This window comes from Mustela nigripes, chromosome 9 (assembly GCF_022355385.1).
Source record: "Mustela nigripes isolate SB6536 chromosome 9, MUSNIG.SB6536, whole genome shotgun sequence".
In the NCBI taxonomy this organism is placed as follows: domain Eukaryota; kingdom Metazoa; phylum Chordata; class Mammalia; order Carnivora; family Mustelidae; genus Mustela; species Mustela nigripes.
Window position 1 is genome coordinate 49,336,988 of NC_081565.1, and position 21,119 is coordinate 49,358,106.

At 38.6% G+C, this 21,119-nt stretch overlaps 2 protein-coding genes across 7 annotated transcripts in view; both read left to right on the top strand.

Moving 5' to 3' along the window:
- Positions 1 to 309, top strand: part of PLIN2 (perilipin 2) — a 17,675-nt gene extending 17,366 nt beyond the window's left edge. For all 5 annotated transcript variants that reach the window (XM_059411581.1, XM_059411584.1, XM_059411583.1 and 2 more), the window contains one exon: positions 1 to 309. In XM_059411581.1, coding sequence (XP_059267564.1) covers positions 1 to 33 — 33 coding nt within the window. In that variant the 3' untranslated portion in view covers positions 34 to 309.
- Positions 310 to 3,405: 3,096 nt separating this feature from the next.
- The window catches only part of HAUS6 (HAUS augmin like complex subunit 6), a 40,446-nt gene continuing 22,732 nt past the window's right edge, over positions 3,406 to 21,119 (top strand). The window contains exons 1-9 of one of the 2 annotated variants that reach the window (XM_059411587.1): positions 3,406 to 4,021; positions 4,152 to 4,299; positions 9,082 to 9,177; positions 11,782 to 11,860; positions 13,223 to 13,355; positions 14,932 to 15,079; positions 17,454 to 17,519; positions 18,213 to 18,261; positions 20,827 to 20,997. In XM_059411587.1, coding sequence (XP_059267570.1) covers positions 4,172 to 4,299; positions 9,082 to 9,177; positions 11,782 to 11,860; positions 13,223 to 13,355; positions 14,932 to 15,079; positions 17,454 to 17,519; positions 18,213 to 18,261; positions 20,827 to 20,997 — 870 coding nt within the window. In that variant the 5' untranslated portion in view covers positions 3,406 to 4,021; positions 4,152 to 4,171. Of the gene's footprint in view, positions 4,300 to 9,081; positions 9,178 to 11,781; positions 11,861 to 13,222; positions 13,356 to 14,931; positions 15,080 to 17,453; positions 17,520 to 18,212; positions 18,262 to 20,826; positions 20,998 to 21,119 lie in introns of both variants that reach the window. The other variant, XM_059411588.1, reaches the window with a different exon arrangement.

Genomic DNA, 21,119 nt, shown 5'->3' on the forward strand with positions numbered 1-21,119 from the left:
GAGTCCTCTCAGGGCAAAACATTGAATAACTAACAAGAACATACTCCCTTTGGCTGAATACACAATTTGGGTCACATTAAACTTCATGCTTGCTCATGTGTTTATTCCTGAGGCTTTGGGGATTAACCTCTTGTGGGTTATAATCTCTTTCTTTCTTTCTGTTTGGCTACTTGGTCTTAATTGTAATGAAACTGATTGGTGTAAACTTTTGTAAGAGAACCTAGTTCTACAGCATATATCATTTCATGTAATTCAAAATTTAATCACTGATATGCCTATAATAAAAATTGTGCTGTGTATAATGTTGAATCAGAGTGATTAAATTTTTTTTTAAGTTAAATATTGACACTTTTGTCTTTATTTTTGGCCTCCCAGGATGGGTATCTTTTTTTTTTTTTTCTAAAGACTATCTATTTATTTGACAGAGAGATCACAAGTAGGCAGAGAGGCGTGCAGAGAGAGAGGAGGAAGCAGGCTCTCCGCTGAGCAGAGAACCCAGTGCTGGGCTGGATCCCAGGACCCTGAGATCATGACCTGAGCCGAAGGCAGAGGCTTTAACCCACTGAGCCACCCAGGCGCCCCAGCCAGGATGGGTATCTTAATAGGTCTGTGGGTCAGTGTTTTTTTTTTTCTTTTCTTTTCTTTCTCTTTCTCCTAGCCTAGTGGTGGGCATCTGATTGAAAATAGATCAACTAAGAGGAAATATATGGCAAGGAGTAAAGACTGTGTGTTCTAATACTGGCTCTGCCACTTACTAGTCATGTGACTTTAAACAAGTTACTTAATTTCCTTATACCTCTACTTCCTCATCTGTAAAATGGGCATAATAGTAGAGTTTGTTATGAAGAATAAACAAATTAACATTTGTGAAAAGCTTAGAGCAATACCTGGTGTAAAATAGCATTAAGTAAGTATTAAATGGTAGAAACAGTGGTTGACCCAGTAGTTTTGAGCATCCCTAGTGTCCAAATTGTAGTTTTGAAATGTCTTTTCCCACTAAAAAAAATCAGGGCTTCTTGGAGAAATGGCTGATTCCAGGTTTGAGGCAGAAAATTTACAAGATGATCCTTGAACTTCTTGCTACTCCAGATGGCAAGGAAACTGACTTGAAGAGTTTCCCATTGACTAAAGATAGGGCAGTTTGAACTTCAGTAAGGATAATAATTGCAATAGTTTGAACCCCATCAAGTGCAAACCCTTTTAAATATCGAAGTGTATCATTATACATATAAAAATTTAATTGGTCACCTTCAGGGGATAACAAACCAATTAACTGTTAAATAAAGGGAAAAACAGCCATCAAAAATAATTTAAGTCTTCCCACTTGCAAGGATGTGGATGGAACTAGGGGGTATTATCTAAGTGAAATAAGCCAATCAGAGAAAGACAATTATTATATAAACTCTCTGGTATGAGGAATTTGAGAAATAAGACAGAGGATCATAGGGGAAGAGAGAAAAAAATGAAACAAGATGAAACCAGAGAGGGAGACAAACCATAAGAGACTCAATCTCAGGAAACAAACTGAGGGTTGCTGGAAGGAAAGGGAGTTGGGGGTTGGAGTAATGGGGTGATGGATTTTGGGGACATGTGTTGTAATGAGCACTGGGTATTATACAAGACTTACGAATCACAGACCTGTACCCCTGAAACAAATAATGTATGTTACTCGATTGAACTACAATTTAAAAAAGAAAAAGAAAAAAATTAAAGGAAAGAATGAATGATTTATCTTCCTTTATATATACACCTATATTTTAAAGATTTTATTGATTTATTTTAGAGGCAGGGAGGGGCAGAGTGAGAGCAGAGAGAGTCCCAAGCAGACCCCACACTGAGTGTGCAACCCAACACATCCCATAACCCTGAGATGAGACATGAGCAGAAAACAAGAGTTGGACTCCCAGCTGACTATGCCACTCAGACGCCCTGTTTTTCCTTATATCCTTACCCCTGGATAAAACAGTAAATGTGGGAAAATTTCTATCATATAATTGTTACTAACAAGAAAAAAATGATTATCTTGGACTGCTATAATTACCTTAGACTGAGTGGTTTACAACAGCGATGTATTTCTCACAGCTCTGGAGGCTGAAAGTTTGCAATCAGGACATGAGCCTGGTTGGGTTTGGTGAAGACCCTTCTAGGTTGCAGTAAATCCACTTCCCTTCGAATCCTTAAATGGTGGAAAAAGCAGATCCTTAAGCAAGCTCTCCTGTGACTCTTAGGACATTAATCCTGTTCAGGAGGGTTCCACCCTTATGATCTCATCTAATCCTAATTATCTTCCAAAGACCCCACCTTCTAATACCATCACATTGAAGAGTAGGGTTTCAACACAGGAATTAGAGGGAGGAAGGAACCAACATTCAGTTCTTAGCAAATAATAAATTAGAATTTTGACATTTTGCAATGTCCACTATATTAATAGATCTAGGCATTCAGCATCAATGGCTGTCAATGGCATAAATAAAGCTATGTACAGATTGATGAAACAGCACCACCAATCATCTAGACTTGCCATAGGAATTATATCTGAATCTCATCAATCCCTCTGGATCCAGGGGTCAATTTGAAGGAAATACAGAGGGCAGAAATAGAAGAACATTTTGAACTACAGCAAATCTACAATCAGTAAAACCTAGAGTAAGGCATATTATTCAGGTCAAATAGCACCTGTTCCTCAACAGAAAAGTTGTAAGAAAAAAAGGAGGAAGGGAGAATGGAGGAAAGCCTGTATATTAAATGATAGTATTAAAAAAAAAAAAAGAAAAAATCTGTTAAAAACTGAAAAAAAAAAAAAAAAAAAAAAAAAAAAAGAAGAGGGCAAAGCAAGTATAAAAAGGGTAAGACTGAACTATAATGTCCAGAGAAGCACATTTAACTGGCAAAAACTATAAGACAGTGCAAAGGAGTGATTACTATAAAAGTGAGAATGGTGGCTCTTTTCTTGGGAAAGGAGGGGTTTCAGGAATGGCTGGAAAAGTTTTATTTCTTGTCCTTGGTGGTAGTTATAAGGTCATTCACCTAGAATGACACATTAAGCTCTTTTTTACAAGACCAGTGCTCTAACCCCTGAGCTATGGAGCCTAAGCTCTTTTTTAAAATGTAAGTTGGATTGCTGGCATATAAAGATTGAGTGGAGTGGCACATGATTTGCCATTTTCTGAACTTTACTCTCCTGGCCTTTCCATTCTTTATTTATGCTAGTCAATATCCATCGCATAAAGCCCCCTCCGAGGCAGTTTTGCTGCCAGATTTTTTCTTTTCTTTTTTTTTTTTTTAAACATTTTATTTATTTGACAGACAGAGATCACAAGTAGGCAGAGAGGCAGGCAGAGAGAGAGAGAGAGAGGAGGAAGCAGGCTCCCCGCAGAGCAAAGAGCCCGATGTGGGACTCGATCCCAGGACCCTGAGATCATGACCTGAGCCACCCAGGCGCCCCTGCTGCCATTAAGAAGAAAGGTACATTCAGCATTTGAGGGCATACAAGAGGGCATTTTATTAATGACAGACCTGGGGCTTAGTGTTTAGATGTCGTTACAACCCACAGCTAGTGAGATAGGTTAGGATGGAACCCACTGCTTTTTCTTCTACACCGAGCTACAGTCCCAAAGCTCCGTTTTTGTTTTTTTGTTTGTTTTTTTAACCTGACGAAATCAACCAATAGGAGCAAAAGGAACCAAAGCCACAAAACAGAAGAAAGCGCCAAGCCTCGGAGCAACTGCTAGATCCGTTTGAAATTACGCAAACGCAAAAGACTTCGCTGGCGACGCAATGCACCGTGGGTTTTGTAGTTGTTCGGCAAGGCCTGGCGGGATGAGATGGAAACTAGGGTGCATTGCATGGCGGGAAGTATAGTCGGCCGTGGAAGTCCCTCCTCTACCGGAAGCTAGGCAGCGCCAGCGCTTACCGCTTTTCCGGAAGCGCGGGAGTCTTGGTTTTTGTAGGTTCTGCTGAGGCAGCTGTACCGTAGTACCGTTAAAGGCTCCGTTTCCCTGAGACTTCATGGTCGTTTGAGGTGACATGGCTCCGGGCGACAGAGGAACAGGCGGTGGCAATGGAGGGGCCGCCGCTCCCTCAGGCTGCCCGTAGGGAGGGAGCCTAAAGCCACTCTGAATCTCTCGGGCCTGTGCTTCCTTCTTTTGCAGTGATACCGCCTACGGCGAAGATGAGCTCTGTGTGGGTCACCTCTTTCGAGAAGGAGCATCTCTGGATGTATCTGCAGGCGCTCGGTTTCGAGCCAGGCCCGGCCACCATTGCCTGCGGAAAGATCGTGTCGCACACGCACCTCGGCGTGTAAGGAGCCGGGGCTGACGGGGCGGGGGAGTCGGAGCTGGGACGCGCTGGTGGGACCCACCCTTTTCGCGGACCTCGCTGGGTGATGAATCAAGTAGTCCCGCGGCTACTTTGTGCCGGCACTGGCTACAAAGCCCTTGCTCTTGGCGGGTGCCAGCCTGGTGGCAGAAACTCTCAGTCGCGGAACTGTGCCGGGAACGCTTTGTAAGGGGTCGTGTCTGCAGTTGGGGCAAGACTGGAGGGATGGCTTCATCCTGCTTTAGTGGTGATGCTGGGTGGTCTGTGACGTCCGGGGAGGGATGGAGAGTTGCTCGTGGACGGGTGTGAGGACAGTATGTTCAAGGGCTTTGGGACCCAAGGAGCCTTTCATGGTGATTGTTTTCTAGTTGATAATTTTTACAAACCGAGACGTTGCGTAGTTCAGAAAAAAATAGTAGAAAAGGGTATGAAAATGGAAAGTAAAAATCCCTCTCTACTTTGTCACTAATATAATGGTTATGAACATAAATCTAGAGACTTTGTATGTATTTCTGTGTCTAAACTTACCAACTTACGGGATATAGCCCAAGAGAAATTCGAGATAAGTAGGCTGTTAATTGTTTTCAGTCTTTTGACTTTTCTTATTGTTTCATTTCTTCTGGTGGCAGTGTGCTTAGACATCTATTTCTTGATGTATCACTTCAAACGATCTCTTAATTCCCCACTATGTAATTTCACAATGAAAGTTGCTGTTACTTATAAGATAATTCATTAGCTCACTCACACTTTCCTGCCCTCCCTTGCTTTCTTCTTGACTTTTTTTCAAATGTATAGTTTTTACTGTCAAAGATTAGATCCATACTTTTTTTTTTTTTTTTTTTTGCTTAGAGCCATAATTAAGATTTACTGGTTAACTATTTGTTTAGAGGTTACTATTATTTACATATAGAAGTGCTTTGGTTAGAAGCCTATTCTAAAAATTGTCAACCAGTAGAGAGCATTTCTAAGGTTATACTTATGTATTAATAAATAGTCCAGTTATTTCACATGATTTAATTGCCCACAGTATAGTTTCTTTTTCTTTGTGCTGGCAGAGAAGCTTGAAGCTTGCCATTTCCACCACAAACCTTCTCTTCAGTGTTTAGCAATTTAAGATTTCTCTCCAGCTGCAGTCTGTTTTCTGCCTTTGAAATTTAGTTAAAATCTGTGCTCCCTCCTCCCCAGCACCATCATAGATTATCCCTAAAAGTCATTTTAGTTGGTTGTTAGGAGGGAGCTATTATTTTGAAACAGGTGTCCTCTTTAAAATGCTTCAGACTTGAATATACTGTCAAATTTACTTAACATTTTTTTTTAGCTTTTTAAATTCACTTACGTATAATATGGGTACACAAGGTGAACAGAATAGGCATAAACTTTCCCCTTGCAGAATTTCAGTCTAGTGGATGAACAAACCTTCAACAAATATCTTACTAAAAATTCTATTAAGTGTCAAAAGGAAGACAACGGGATACTATGTGAAAAATATCAGGCTTGAGAGATAATAAGAAGGAAGGATCTTCCTTTGTGTTAGTTGAGAAATAGAAACATTTCAAGGACAAGAGTTGTTTGACATATGAATAAGCATGGGAACTTTAATCTCAACTTATTTTATTTCAACTTGAGAACAAAGCCTTTTCTGTTCAAAAGTGTACTCCCCTACATTTGTCCTGCATTCCAGTGCAACACAGCTCCTTTTGTATTTCCCTAACTTTTTTTTTTTTTTTTTTTTTAAGATTTTATTTCTTTGACAGAGAGAGGTCACAAGTAGGCAGAGCAGTTGGGGGTGATGGTGCTGGGAGCAGACTCCCTCTTGAGCAGAGAGCCCTACCCAGGGCTTGATCCTAGGACCCTGAGATCATGACCTAAGTGGAAGGCAGAGGCTTAACCAACTGAGCCACCCAGACACCCCAAGTAATTGCCTAACTCTTAAGCCAGTTTTTTTTTTTTTTTTTGAGTCTGAAAGTAAGGCATCACACAATTGAGATATCCCTACAGATAATTGTTGAAAATGTACCAGACATGAAAAGATGTCAGATCTCTGTTTTAAGTGTTAAAAATACTTCATATTAGCACATAGAATATCCTTAGATATATTCTATTATGTTCTAATGAGCTGCCCCTTTTTGATGATATCCTCAGTTTCTTCTGAGACTTTTCCTTTATAGATATTTGCTTCTTTTGCTTTTAACTTCTTTTGATACTACTGTGGTGAACTCTTCTCTTTTCCACCCATGCATATGACCTTTTTATACTAGAATAATGGGGGAGGGTTCTTATAATCTTTTATCTGATAACTTTGACAGGTTATTTCTTTTCTTTCCTGAGTGTAAACTTTTTTTTTTTTTAAGATTTTATTTTATTTATTTGACAGACAGAGATCACAAGTAGAGAGGAGGCAGAGAGAGAGAGAGGGAAGCAGGCTCCCCGCTGAGCAGGGAGGCCGATGTGGGGCTCGATCCCAGGACCCTGAGATCATGACCTGAGCCGAAGGCAGCGGCTTAACCCACTGAGCCACCCAGGCACCCCCTGAGTGTAAACTTTTAACTTGGGATGTGTGCTCCATTTTTATCCCCTTTTCATTTACCCAGAGAACTTAATTTTTTAAAAAAAGATTTTATTTATTTATTTGATAGATAGAGATCACAAGTAGGCAGAGAGGCAGGTAGAGAGAGAGGAGGGGGGAAGCAGGCTCCCTGCTGAGCAGAGAACCCGATGCGGGGCTCGATCTCAGGACCCTGAGTTCATGACCTGAGCTGAAGGCAGAGGCTTTAACCCATCGAACCACCCAGGCGCCCTAAGAGAACTTAAATTAAAAAAAATTTTTTTAAAAAATTTTTAAAAATTAACATATAATGTATTATTTGTTTCAGGGGTACAGGTCTGTGAATCATCAGTCTTACACAATTCACAGCATTCACCATAGCACATACCCTCCCCAGTGTCTGTCACCTAGCCACCCCATTTCTCCCACTCCATTTCCCCTGCTACTACTCAGACTTTACTACAAGGACTTTGAAAAATGGCAGCTGTATCTCTGTGCCAAGTTTGACTTGGTTTGCCTTGGGAATTGCCAAAGTGTAGCTTAAAATCCTACAGGTGGGCCATGCAGTGGAACATGACATCTGAGGCGGATCCTTTTTCATCAGCAGGTTGTTGTAGATGAAGTTCAGAAAACTCTTCTCCTGGCTCTGGCAGTTCCTGAAGCCTGAATTTTCTGTTTCTTACCGGACACAGGGTGTGAGGAGTGGACATCCATCCAAAAGTGGCTGATGACTCTGGCCCAGTGGCTGCCGTACTGTCCTTACACTAACTCTTGATCCCTTATAGCTGTGTAGCATTTCTTATATGGTTTGGTTTGTTGGTTGTTATTTTTATTTTTATTTATTTATTTATTTATATGTTTTTAAACGTTTTTATTTATTTATTTGACAGAGAGAGATCACAAGTAGGCAGAGAGGCAGGTAGAGAGAGAAGAGGAAACAGGCTCCCCAGCGAGCAGAGAGCCCATTGCGGGGCCCGATCCCAGGACCTCGGGATCATGACCTGAGCTGAAGGCAGAGGCTTTAACCCATTGAGCCACGCAGGCACCCCTGTTGGTTGTTATTTTTAATGTAATTGTATTTTTTTAAGGCTTGTCTTGATTAGGAAAATCAGGACAATCAAAACTTTAAAAAACTTGGTAGAACTACATCATATAAGGGTGGTTCTGGGGTTAAAATGTAATGGTTAAGAACCTGGACTCTGGGGTCAGATGACATATTTCAAGTCACTGCTCTTCTGCTTCCCGATGTGATTTTGGATAGTTTTGGCAAATTATCTAATCTTTCTAAATTTAAAAAACTATATAATCTGATGTCATTAGAATTAATCCATCGTAAAGCAGCTAGTACAGTATTTAACTTTATGGTTGCGGTAAAGATTAGATGAGTTATTGCCCAAAGGCTTAAAATACTACCTGGGAAATGATAAACTATTGGTAGCTATTTTTATTGTTATTCAGTAGATATTGGTTTGTATCATTTTCAGGATATAATAGGCCACAGTTAGTTCTCTCCACCTAATTAGGTTTTCCTTTTCTTTTTGTAGAATATTCTCTGCGATAAAGGAAGTTGTTTTTTTTTTTTTTTTTTAAGATTTTATTTATTTATTTGACAGAGATCACAAGTAGGCAGAGAGGCAGGCAGAGGTGGGGGGGAAGTAGGCTTCCTGCTGAGCAGAGAACCCAATGTGGGGCTCCATCCCTGCACCCTGAGATCATGACCCAAGCTGAAGACAGAGGCTTAACCGACTGAGCCACCCAGGTACCCCTCGATAAAGGAAGTTCTCCCAGTGTTCTATTTGATCAATATTATCAGAATCAGAAAATTTTTATTGTTTTTCTTTTTTTTTTTTTTTTTTTTTAAAGATTTTATTTATTTATTTGACAGAGAGAAGCACAGGGAGAGAGGTGACACAATCGGGGAGTGAGAGAGGGAGAAGCAGACTTCCCGCTGAGCAGGGAGCCCGCCCCAGGACCCGGGGATCATGACCTGAGCTGAAGGCAACTGCTTAATGACTGAGCCACTTGGGCACCCTACTTGTTTTTATTAATTATAAAATGTATATGAATTAAAGAAACTTAATTTGCTTTGACCTCTTGAAGATAATGAAAAATACTAATTTGTGTTAAACTCTTACACAGCTTTTGATGCTGTCTAGTTTTATTAACCATTTTTCTTTTTTTTTTTTTTCCTCTGCTTCTCTTTCTTTTTAAACTACTAGGAACATGTTTGACAAGTTGAACCGTGATGCCTTTCAAATTGTTTCTTATTTTTTGTTTCAAACACTGGACCAGTCTCTCACCAAAGAAATTTTCAAGTGAGTCAAGTTCTTTTCTTTTCTTTTTCTAAGTAGTCATTCTCAAATTTGAAAAGGGAGTAGGCTCTGTATAAGCCAGAATTTCAGCTTTGTCCTTTCACTATATGAATTGATATCACAAAAGTCAGGTTTGAATCTTATAAATTTAGTGCTTGACCTTTGTAAATCTGAGTGATTTTTCTTTGGTACCTATCTTAAAATCATATATTTTAAAATCATTGATTATTTTATAGATAAGACTTTTGTTTTATATACTTAGTTCCCAACATTCTTCTTAGTCACAATCAGGCCATGCTGTTAATTGGTACCAATCTATTTGTATAGTTTTGCCTTACTTTCTCTCTCTCTCTCTTTTTTTTTTTGCTGATTACCCCCTGCCTTACTCCTTTTTCTGTATGCAATATTACTTGTCTTGTCTATTTTTACCTTTTTTTAAAATTTTATTTATTTATTTCACAGAGAGAGAGAGATCACAAGTAGGCAGGCAGAGGGGCGGGGGGGAAGCAGGCTCCTCAAGGAGCAGAGAGCCCGATGTGGGGCCTGATCCCAGGACCCTAAGATCATGACCCAAGCCAAAGGCAGAGGCTCAACTCACTAAGCCACCCAGGTGCTCCTTGTCTATTTTTACTTTTTGGGTGTCTCTAAATCCTTACTATTTTTGTCAGTGATATATAAGTGTTAAGTGCTGTAGGTGAAAATCATTCCTATTATGTTTAGTCTAATGTTAGATACTGTTGAGTATCAGTTTAAGGAGGAGATAAAAACATGAATATCTGTAAACTTTGGATCCAAGATATTTTGTATGTGATTTGGGCTTATACCACCAGAAAAAGTGTTTAACTTTGTTTTGATGTTTGTATTTTGCTCTTATCCTCTTAAATAGAAAAGCACAGTGTCCGCTTTATGATTCTTTCCTTCTCCATCTGCCCTTCCCCCCCACTTGTGCTTTCTGTCTCTAAAAATAAATCTTAAGAAGAAAAGTAACAAGTGAATTGTTTAGGCATTGTTATTTTTGATAATTTATTCTTAATATTTTGTGTCCAGTTAAAGCTGTGAGTGGCCAGGAGCACATTTAAAACATCTTTTCTGGAAATCTCTATCTTTAAGCTATAGGACTTATTCTGCCCAAATAAAAATAGATTTTCCAGCCCCCCCCCTTTTTTTTAAAGATTTTATTTATTTGCCAGAGATAGAGAGAGAGAGTACACACAAGCAGGCAGAGCAGCAGGCAGAGGCAGTGAGAGAAGCAGGCTCCCCGCCGAGCAAAGAGCCTGATGTGGGACTCGATCCCAGGACCCTGGGATCAGGACCTGAGCCGAAGGCAGCGGCTTACCCATCTGAGCCACCCAGGCATCCCTCCCCCTTTTTCTGATTATTTTTTTTAAAGATTTTATTTATTTATTTGACAGAGAGAGATTACAAGTAGGCAGAGAGGCAGGCAGAGAGAGAGAGGAGGAAGCAGGCTCCCCGCTGAGCAGAGAGCCCGATGCGGGACTCGATCCCAGGACCCTGAGATCATGACCCGAGCCGAAGGCAGTGGCCTAACCCACTGAGCCACCCAGGCGCCCCCCCCTTTTCTGATTATAAACAAAATACAGTTCGTTTTAAGTAATTCAGGAAATACAGAAAAATGTAAAGATAGAAGTAAACATCATTCCTAAACTCGCTAACCAGAAAATATCACTGCTGACATTTTAGCCTTTTAGTCCTTATTATTCCATGCATACTCAATTTTTTACATGACTATAGAATGTATGACACAGAAGTATTAAAAACTGAGGTCCTAAACAAATAATTATGTCTCAGAATAAAAATTTATCAGGGGAAAGTAATAGGTAAATTTTAAGTCTTATTGTTTTTGACTAAAACAGAGGCAAAACTTTTTAATCATTTTATATATTGTTTATATACAAAACAGTAGTACACACTGACTGTGTTATGGGTTGTCTTTGCGAGTCCAAAGCTCTCACGTCATTCCTTCTGGCTCTTCCTGTGCAATCATTTATGTTTCTCTCTCTCTCACCCCCCACCCCAGGCTTAACATACTAATTTATTAATACCATCTTTTTGCTTAGTTCAGTGAATTCATTGAGAGTGTTGTCTTCTTTAGCTAATTTGTAGTAATTTTAATGATGTTTCATTCCTTCATTTAATATTATACACTGATGATTTGTGGTAAACTGGACTCAACCTTATAGTAATTTATAAAGGAAAATACCCAATTTCTCACAGGTTGTTGTCCTTCTTTTTTTTTTTTTTTTTTTTTTTTTTTTTTTTTTAAAGATTTATTTATTTGACAGAGAGAAATCACAAGTAGACAGAGAGGCAGCCAGAGAGAGAGAGGGAGAGGGAAGCAGGCTCCCTGCTGAGCAGAGAGCCCAATGTGGGACTCGATCCCAGGACCCCGAGATCATGACCTGAGCCGAAGGCAGCGGCTTAATCCACTGAGCCACCCAGGCGCCCCGGTTGTTGTCCTTCTTTAGTTGAAATCTATAAATACTAACTTTGGTTCATTTAGCATTTATGGACAGAAGTTTCATGTTTAAAAATTTCCCCAAGTTTTTTTGTTCATAATTCTAATGCTTTTATATCTGTTCTTTTAAGGCTTTGTTGGCCTCCATTTGACCAAAAGAGTGACACTGAATTCCGGAAACATTGCTATGAATGGTTAAAAAAGATTTCTGTAAGTATTCTCTTTCTGGAAGATGTAAACTTAAGTTAGAAACTACATTAAGAGATGCCTGAGTGGCTTAGTGGGTTAAGCGTCTGCCTTCTGCTCAGGTCATGGTCTTAGGGTCCTGAGATCGAGCCCTGCATCGGGTTCTCTGCTTGGTCGGTAGCCTGCTTCCCCCTCTCTATCTACCAGCCTCTCTGCCTACTTGTGGTCTCTGTCTGTCAAATAAATAAATAAAATCTTAAAAAAAAAAAAAAGAAAAACCAACTACCTTAAATTTTATTTTTGGCTTTGTTGAAGTATAATCTTACATTAATTTTTTGGAGGTGAAGTCTTTAATGCTTTTATGCTAACAGTATAATAGTGAGGAAATATTTGTTAAAATATTTTTGGTGGTTTTGGTTAGGATTTTGTGTATATCTAGGAAACCAGCTTTGCTGCCTAGATGCATTGGAAATAGGTTTCTGAGTTCTTGCAAGTTTATGTCATAGTTTTTGTTTAAAGAAACTTTAAAAATTTTTTTTTATTTTTTAAAAGATTTTATTTATTTATTTATTTACTTGTAAAATATTTCATTTATTTGCCGGAGAGAGAGAGAGAGAGTACACACAAGCAGGCAGAGAGGCAGACAGAGGCAGTGAGAGAAGCCGAGACTCCGCCGAGCAAGGAGCCCAGGACCCCGGGATCACGACCTGGGCTGAAGGCAACGGCTTAACCAACTGAGCCACCCAGGTGTCCCAAAAGATTTTATTTATTTATTTGACAGAGAGAGAGAGATCACCAGTGGTCAGAGAGGCAGGCAGAGAGAGGGGGAAGCAGACTCTACACTGAACAGAGAGCCCGATGCAGGGCTCGATCCCAGGACCTGAGCTGAAGGCAGAGGCTCAACCCACTGAGCCACCCAGGTGCCCCTAAATAAAACTTTTTTGATGATAGATTACTTTAACTTGTGTCCCCATATAGTATCCATAATTGTGGCTTTATAATTAGTTTTTGTGACCAAGTCCACCAAGAGTTTAGAAATATTCCAATATTCAATTTCTGGTTCAAATGGAATAATCTTTACATAGTAGGAATTATGGCTATTACTATTACTATTTTCAAAGGATCTATTATTTATTTGACAGAGAGCACCCATGAGGCATGGGTTGGGAGGGGCAGAGGAAGAGGGAGAGAGAGATTCTAAGCAGATTCTGCACTGAGTGCGGAGCCAGAAGGGGGGCTTGATCCCGACCCTGAGATCATGATCTGAGTCAAAACCAAGAGACCCCTAACCAGCTGTGCAGCTGGGGCTCCCCAGAGTTATGGTTATTACTTGATAAGTTTATTATTAATAAAGTCTTCAAATTGTCTTATTTCTTTTTTCCATAGGTGGAATGTGGAAGTAGCTTTCCTCAAGTTGTTGGGTCACTTTTTCTTTCTCCTGGTGGTCCTAAGTTTATTCATCTGATGTATCATTTTGCACGATTTGTTGCAATAAAATATATCAAAACCCATTCTAAAAGTAAGTTATATTTTTAATAAGAATTTTTTTGTTTTCAGTTTTAAATTTTTTTCATAATTTATAAGTCATAAAGAGATTTTAATAAAGCAAGGTAAGATAAAAACATTAAATTACCTCACAAGGTAATAGTTAATATTCTACAGGAACTGTAGTTTGAAAGCCTCTAATGAACATAAGTAACTATTGGTGTGTGTGTGTGTATGATTCCTGAAGACCATTTACCATTTGCTTGGTCAGAGGAATTGTGCATTTTGTTAGTTATCTGTGTATTTTCTGTGGAGATTGATCAGTTCATACCTCTGTCACACATAACAACATTGTGTGTGGTCAGACATTTTTATCTTTTTAGTCTGATAGGTTAAAGTGGAATCTGAGGGTGGGGTTTTAATTTGTATTTCTCTTATTTAGGTAGATTGAAAATTGTTTCATATATTTAAGAGCACCTTGTGTTTTTTATACACTATATTCATAGTTGTTCATTTTCTCTTAAGTTACTGCTTTTTTTCATTTATAGGAGCTCTTATTTATTACTATCCTTTCTCTGTGATACGATATGTAAACCTTTTTTTCCCATTTTATTTTCTATGCATGATTTTTAAAGAACTTATACATATGATTTTGGTGTTTAAGTATTTGTATAGGTAAAATTAAATGCAACATAAGCATTGTTACCAGTTTTTCTTTTCGTAGATGGTCTATTCCAATTACATGTAGCCCAAAGTATTTTAGTATATGTGCTGTTGAAGTGAGCACTAGCCCAAAGTATTTCATATGAAGTATGTATGTTTGGAGTTAGCAAGAGTTTGTTGTGCATAAGGCTTCTAAGCATGGGTTTTCCTATTTCTGCTTTCTGATTTAAATCAATTCCAGTCACATGTTTAGTGTCTAGATGACTTCTGCATTCCGTGAACTCATCCCCAGTTGAATATATAGAATTTGTGGCTTCTTTGGGGATAGCACTAGGACCTGGATTAGTAATGTCAGGTGCACTGGAGTGGTCTCCATTTATCTGTTTATCCATTTAGCCATTAATGTAGGATTTATTACAGCTAAAAATGTGGATTCTGAAATGTTTGGATGGATTGTTCTCAGGTTCTGCTTTGATCATTATTAACGCAGCCAAGAATTACCGGAGAAATGGAGACTGGTTTTGTTTGGTTGTTCTGTTGGTCTTACTAGATAGAAAAATAAACAGCAAAAGACGTGTTGTGATCTAACCTCATCTCTTTTAATTGATTTTCTTTCTTTGTTGTGAAGAGATCCTGGTAAGTTGCTCTTGTATAACAGTGTATTTGTTCATGGATATATCAAGCTGTGATAATAAGAATTATTTGGGGCAGAGAAACTTTCAAAGTTTTTATGATTGTATAAAACAACTCAACTTCAGATACCTTTTTTTAGTTGCCTACTTAAAAATAGATTTCCATGCTTTTGTTAAAATTAGTTGTATCTGTTTATGTGGCATACCTGTTTTTAAGGAGTTGTTAGTTGTTTGAATTACTCATCTCTTAAAATTAATGAATCTCCAATTTTTGATATTTGATATTTTCTGTGATCTTATTTATCTTCCATATAGATTCTTCTATACGTTTTACAGAGACATTTAATGTAAAATCACAAGATATGCACAAATGCATTGCCAGATGCCATGTGGCACGTAATAGATTTTTACACGTTTTGCAAAGAGAAGACTGTGTTACCCGAAAGTATCAGGAAAATGCACAGTAAGTAATACATTGATAGTTAGAAAATGAAAATTCCAGGGGCATGTGGGTGGCATAGTTGGTGAGGCATCTGATTATTGGTTTTGGTTTAGGTCATGATCTCAGGATTGTGAAATCTAGCCCTCCTCATGGCTCTGCACTGGGTGTGGAGTCTGCTTAAGATTCTCTGTCTCCCGGGGCGCCTGGGTGGCTCAGTGGGTTAAGCCGCTGCCTTCGGCTCAGGTCATGATCTCAGGTTCCTGGGATCGAGTCCCACATCGGGCTCTCTGCTCAGCAGGGAGCCTGCTTCTCTCTCTCTCTCTGCCTGCCTCTCCGACTACTTGTGATTTCTCTCTGTCAAATAAATAAATAAAAAATCTTTAAAAAAAAAAAAAAAAAAAGATTCTCTGTCTCCCTCTCCTTCTGCCCCTCCCTCGAGTGCTCTCTCTTTCTCCCCCCACCCCACCCAAAAGAAAATGAAAATTCCTTTCTCCTTAGCAAATGTCATCAGTGTACCTTCAGTGGCAGTAATCTGTGCCTACCTCAAAACCCCTTAGTGTCCTATTTTCATTTTATTTTTTTTTTTATTTTATTTTTTTTTTTTTTAAAGATTTTATTTATTTATTTGTAAGAGAGAGAGAGTGAGAGCGAGCACAGGCAGACAGAGTGGAAGGCAGAGTCAGAGGGAGAAGCAGGCTCCCTGCGGAGCAAGGAGCCCGATGTGGGACTCGATCCCAGGACGCTGGGATCATGACCTGAGCCGAAGGCAGCTGCTTAACCAACTGAGCCACCCAGGCGTCCCCCTATTTTCATTTTAAAGCCAGATAACTTCTGAATAAGATATTTGAAAACTGTGCAGATGTACATGAAACTTTAGAGCAAAGGAAAATATTACCTTAGTTTAAAAATTCAGTGTCTTAGGTGTTTTTCATTTTTTTAAACATGGATTTACATCTTTATGCTCTAATTATTTTGCTCATTCTATTTTGTATTTTTTCTCTTCATATTTCATTCTGTAAATTTTTCCGTATTGCCGTACTATATTGCTTTTATTAAAAAATTAAAAAAATATTTTTATTTTTTGAATTTTTTTTTATTTATTTTTTATTTTTTTATTTATTTTTTTTTTTAAAGATTTTATTTATTTATTTGAGAGAGAGACAGTGAGAGAGAGCATGAGCGAGTCAGAGAGCGAAGCAGACTCCCCATGGAGCTGGGAGCCCGATGTGGGACTCGATCCCGGGACTCCGGGACCATGACCTGAGCAAAGGCAGTCGTCCAACCAACTGAGCCACCCAGGCGTCCCTATTTTTTGAATTTTCTTAAGTATATTGCTTTTAATATCTACTTAATAGTTGAGTAGATAAGTAGATATTCCATCAAGTAGGTATTTCATAGTTTCTTTAACCATCTCATCTTGTGTTATATTTAGGTTCCTCTTGTCAGCAGAATTTTATTTGAGTTACTTTTGTGTGCCAGATATTGTTTAGGCACTGTTGTTCAGCATTAAACAAGACAGGCAAGGTTTCTAGTCTCAAGAAATAGAGTGTGTCAAATTTTTTTTTTTTAAGATTTTATTTATTTATTTGACACAGAGATCACAAGCAGGCAGAGAGACAGGCAGAGAGAGAGGAAGGGAAGCAGGCCCCCCGCCGAGCAGAGAGCCCCATACGGGGCTCGATCTCAGGACCCTGGGATCATAACCTGAGCCGAAGGCAGAGGCTTTAATCCACTGAGCCACCTGGGTGCGCCAACTGTGTCAAATTTTTAATGATTATAAACAACTACAGTAAGACAGCTTTTTATTTATTTATTTATTTATTTATTTTAAAGATTTTATTTATATATTGACAGAGGGAGAGAGATCACAAGTAGGCAGAGAGGCAGAGAGAGGGGGAAGCAGGCTTCCTGCTGAGCAGAGAGCCCGATGTGGGGCTCAATCCCAGGACCCTGAGACCATGACCTGAGCTGAAGCAGAGGCTTAACCCACTGAGCCACCCAGGCACCCCAAGACAACTTTGTAAATGTTGTGTTACCTGTTGTGAAAACTAAAGAATACTTTGAAGTCATCTTGAAACTACAATGTTGCCTATCATAACCCTAGGTATGTGTGACGAGGATAAGAGAGCAGAGTAGTCCTACTTCCATCATTTTATTTGGAGACAGAGTGTATATGAGCCGAGAAGTCCTGGTCCATCTCAATAGCAACCTGTATGTTAGATCACACTGTAAGTCTTGGAGAAAGTCTAGACTCCTTTAGCTGGCCCCTGGCTGTATTTGGAAGAGTAGTCTTCAGAGGCCTTGAGAAAAGATAACAAATGGGGGAAAATATCAAAGTGGCCTATACCCGTTAATTGTAGTGGAATTATAATTGTTTTTTTATGTTTTCTTACAGATTGTCAGTTAAACAAGTACGAAGTTTGAGAGCAGAATGTATGGAACAGCAAAACCAAATAAAAAAGTAAGTGAGAGGCGCCTGGGTGGCTCAGTGGGTTAAGCTGCTGCCTTTGGCTCAGGTCATGATCTCAGGGTCCTGGGATTGAGTCCCACATCGGGCTCTCTGCTCAGCAGGGAACCTGCTTCCTCCTCTCTCTCTGCCTGCCTCTCTGCCTACTTGTGATCTCTGTCTGTCAAATAAACAAATTAAAAAAAAATCTTAAAATATAAAAATAGTTTAAAAAAAAAAAGTAAGTGATTTTTATATTAGAGCTGAAAGTTGCCTTAGTGCAGCTCCTGTATTTCACTAGTAAAGAAACTGAGTCCCATAGGATTAGAACATAATTCTGATTCCTAGTTCACTTCTTCTAATAAATTTATTGCTTTTGGGGTGCCTGGGTGGCTGTCGGTTAAGGGTCTGCCTTTGGCTCATGATCTGGGGTCCTGGGAACAAGCCCTGAGTCAGGCTCCCTGCTTAGTAGTAGTCTGCTTCTCCCTCCCCTTCTGCTGCTTCCTCTGCTTGTGCTCTCTTGCTCTCTCTCTGTCAAATAAATAAATAAAATCTATAAAAAAAGTGATTGCTTTGAGCTAGAATTGTATTTTTTTAAAAATTGGAATGGTTGTTAGTGAGTGGGTTTATGGATCATTCACTCTTTTGGTGGTAAATTACCATGAAATTAAAATGAATGACTAATGAGATCATTTATTTTTTAACTAGAATGGAACCCTATGATGACCAAAGTAATATACAAGAGAAAATCCAAAAGGTGAGGTGACTTTTTAAGGGAGAAATTTAATCTTTCTTACTTTCGTGATCTTAGTCAAAAGGCTGAGAAGTGATAATCTTTCTTACTTTCGTGATGTGCAGTGTTGACTTACTTAATTGGACCCTTATATTCTGTTTTTGTCATTTCTTTTTGTTAAACTGTTACTTTTTAAAAAACTCATTAATAAGTGATATATAAAGGTATCAACAGGGTGCCTTTCAAAAGCATGAATATAATGGAAAAGTTAACTTATAATTTATAAGACTAAATATATACAAAAGCAGTCTTAAATATGGTTAAAAGTTCAGCTTGATTGTAACTTAATCAGTAGTATTAATTTATGTAAATAAAATATGTTAACTGAAGGGAGACATTAAGTATGGAAGAAGAATGAGAAGTCACACTGAAGCTGGCTTGGCAGTAGGGAGGAATGTGGCAGACATAAATAGTCTGAGGTTTTCAGAGGGTGGCTTTGATGTGCGATTGGAGTGTTTTCTTAGGCCTTTATGTTTAGATGAACTCTCTCTCAAGCTCTTCATCCTGTTTTTATGATCACTGAGCTGCTTTGGGTGTTAATTTGGCTTCCCAGACAGTTTGTCACTGGGGAAGGTGAGTGCCCTCCTCAGGAAATAATTATTCATCCATTCAGTGAATTTTTATTGATATCTGCCATGTGCCAATTCTTCTAGATGTTAGAGCTCTAGCAGTGAAAGAAAGAGTCAAAGTCACTTCCTTCATGGATCTTCCAGCTTTGTGAATATGAATACTTCTATTACTGAACACAGTATCTTTGATTGTAAATTTAATAGGTTGATGTGAAACGTGTTTGAAAGTTTTCACATTGCTCTCTCCTGAGTTTATAACCACTTTCCTTGAGTCCGGTCAATTTTTTATCCATTAACAAGATAAAAATAAAATTCTGAGAATCAAAAAAAAAAGAAAAAAAAATCTGAGAACCAGTTTTTGGATCTTTTTCCACCAAGGAAATGCAATCCTGTGAGACCCCTAGACTGCTAGTCAACGAGTCTTCTTTGGGGACTTAACTTTGTACGGTGGGAAGACACAAACATAAACATGGGTGTAATTGTATTTCGCTGCTCGCCTCCCACTTTTATAAATTCTTTTAAGGAATCCCATGTGCAGAAGTCGTAAGTGCATAGCCTGATAAAATTTCACAAAGTGAATACACATATGTAACCAGAATACAGTTTAGGGAACAGAACGTTACTCTGGAAGCTTCAAGCCCCTTTTTATGTACAACCATTTCCCCCACAAGAGTAAACACTTTCCTCTTTCTTAGAGATTAGTTCAACACTTCTTGAACTTTACATTAAAGGGGAGTGTAGAATATATTCTTTTGTGTTTATCTTCTTTGACTCATGCTGTTTTATCTGTGCCGTTGTGTGTGTAGGTTGTGTGTTCCTTTCTCAGTCCTATGGAGTGTTTTATGAATATAGCACAACATATTTTTTTTTTACTCTAGGTAGGCGGTTGGGTTAGTTGCAGTTTTTGACTTACAAATGGGAGTGCTATGAACATTCTTTAAAAATTTTGTTTACTATTTTAATGGAAGTATAGTTGGCACACAGTGTTCCGTGAGTTTCCAGCATATGGCCTAGTGATTGTACAGCTGTTATGCTCTGCTCACCACAGGTGCAGCTGCCACCTGTAAATGCTTGTACACATGCATTTAATGAACATAGACAGGTTAATACATGTTTAAGATTCTTTGCTTTTAAAGAAGCGTGGTTTCAGGGCACCTGGTGGCTCAGTGGGTTAAGGCCTCTGCCTTTGGCTCAAGTACGATCCCAGGGTCTTGGGATCAAGCCCTGCATCAGGCTTTCTGCTCAATGGGGAGCCTGTTTCTCCCTCTCCCTCTGCTACTCCACCTGCTTGTGTTCTCCCTCTCTCTTTCTCTCTTTTTCTCTCTGTGAAATAAATAATGTAAATAATCTTAAAAAAACCAAATACATGGTTTTCATATTTTTACCTTTTGAAACTTGAAAGAATCTTAATATCGATATGTAGTGTGTTTTTTCCCTTCCTGAAAATCTTTTATTATTTCTCCCTGAAAAGTTTCTTTTTTTTTTCTTTCTTTCTTCCTTTTTTTTTTCCTTTAAAGATTTTTTTTTATTTGAGAGAGAGCATGAGTGAGGTGGAGTGGCAGAGGGAGTGGAAGACTTGATCTGAGAACCCTGAGATCATGACCTGAGCCAGAGGCAGTCACTTAACCAGCTAAGCCACCCAGGTGCCCCTGCCTCGGAAGTTTCTATACTGCATGTCAAAACATAGAAAATGGTAATTGCATCTTGGTAGTATGAAGTTTCTTAGATTTGTTTTGAAAATCATGGTGGGCTAAATTCTCCTGAGAAATTATTTTTGTCTCCTGAGAAATTTTTTAGTTTTAAAACCCCTTTGGAAGTAGTATCAGTGCTTTTAGGCAGTTAATTTCCTCATCAGAAATCATTATAGGAGTACTTTATTTGTTCCAGAGAGTGAGCATGTATTTGTGTTTTACATTTCTTTGATATATGTACAGATTATGTATAGTCTTTGTTTTTAAAGGTTCGGTCTTTGTGGGCTTCAGTGAATGAAACGCTCATGTATTTGGAAAAAGAAAGAGAAGTTGTTAATGCAGTCCTTAATCTTGTTAATCAATATACTTTAGATGGAACTAATGTTGCTATCAATATTCCAAGGCTCTTACTTGACAGAATTGAGAAACAAATGTGTCAGGTAAGCATTTGATACTAAGTAAACTACTGAGAAAACTCTTTATGTAATTATTATATATAGTAATAATAAATACATGTATTCAATATATAACTAATACATAATAATGTAAACATAAATAATGT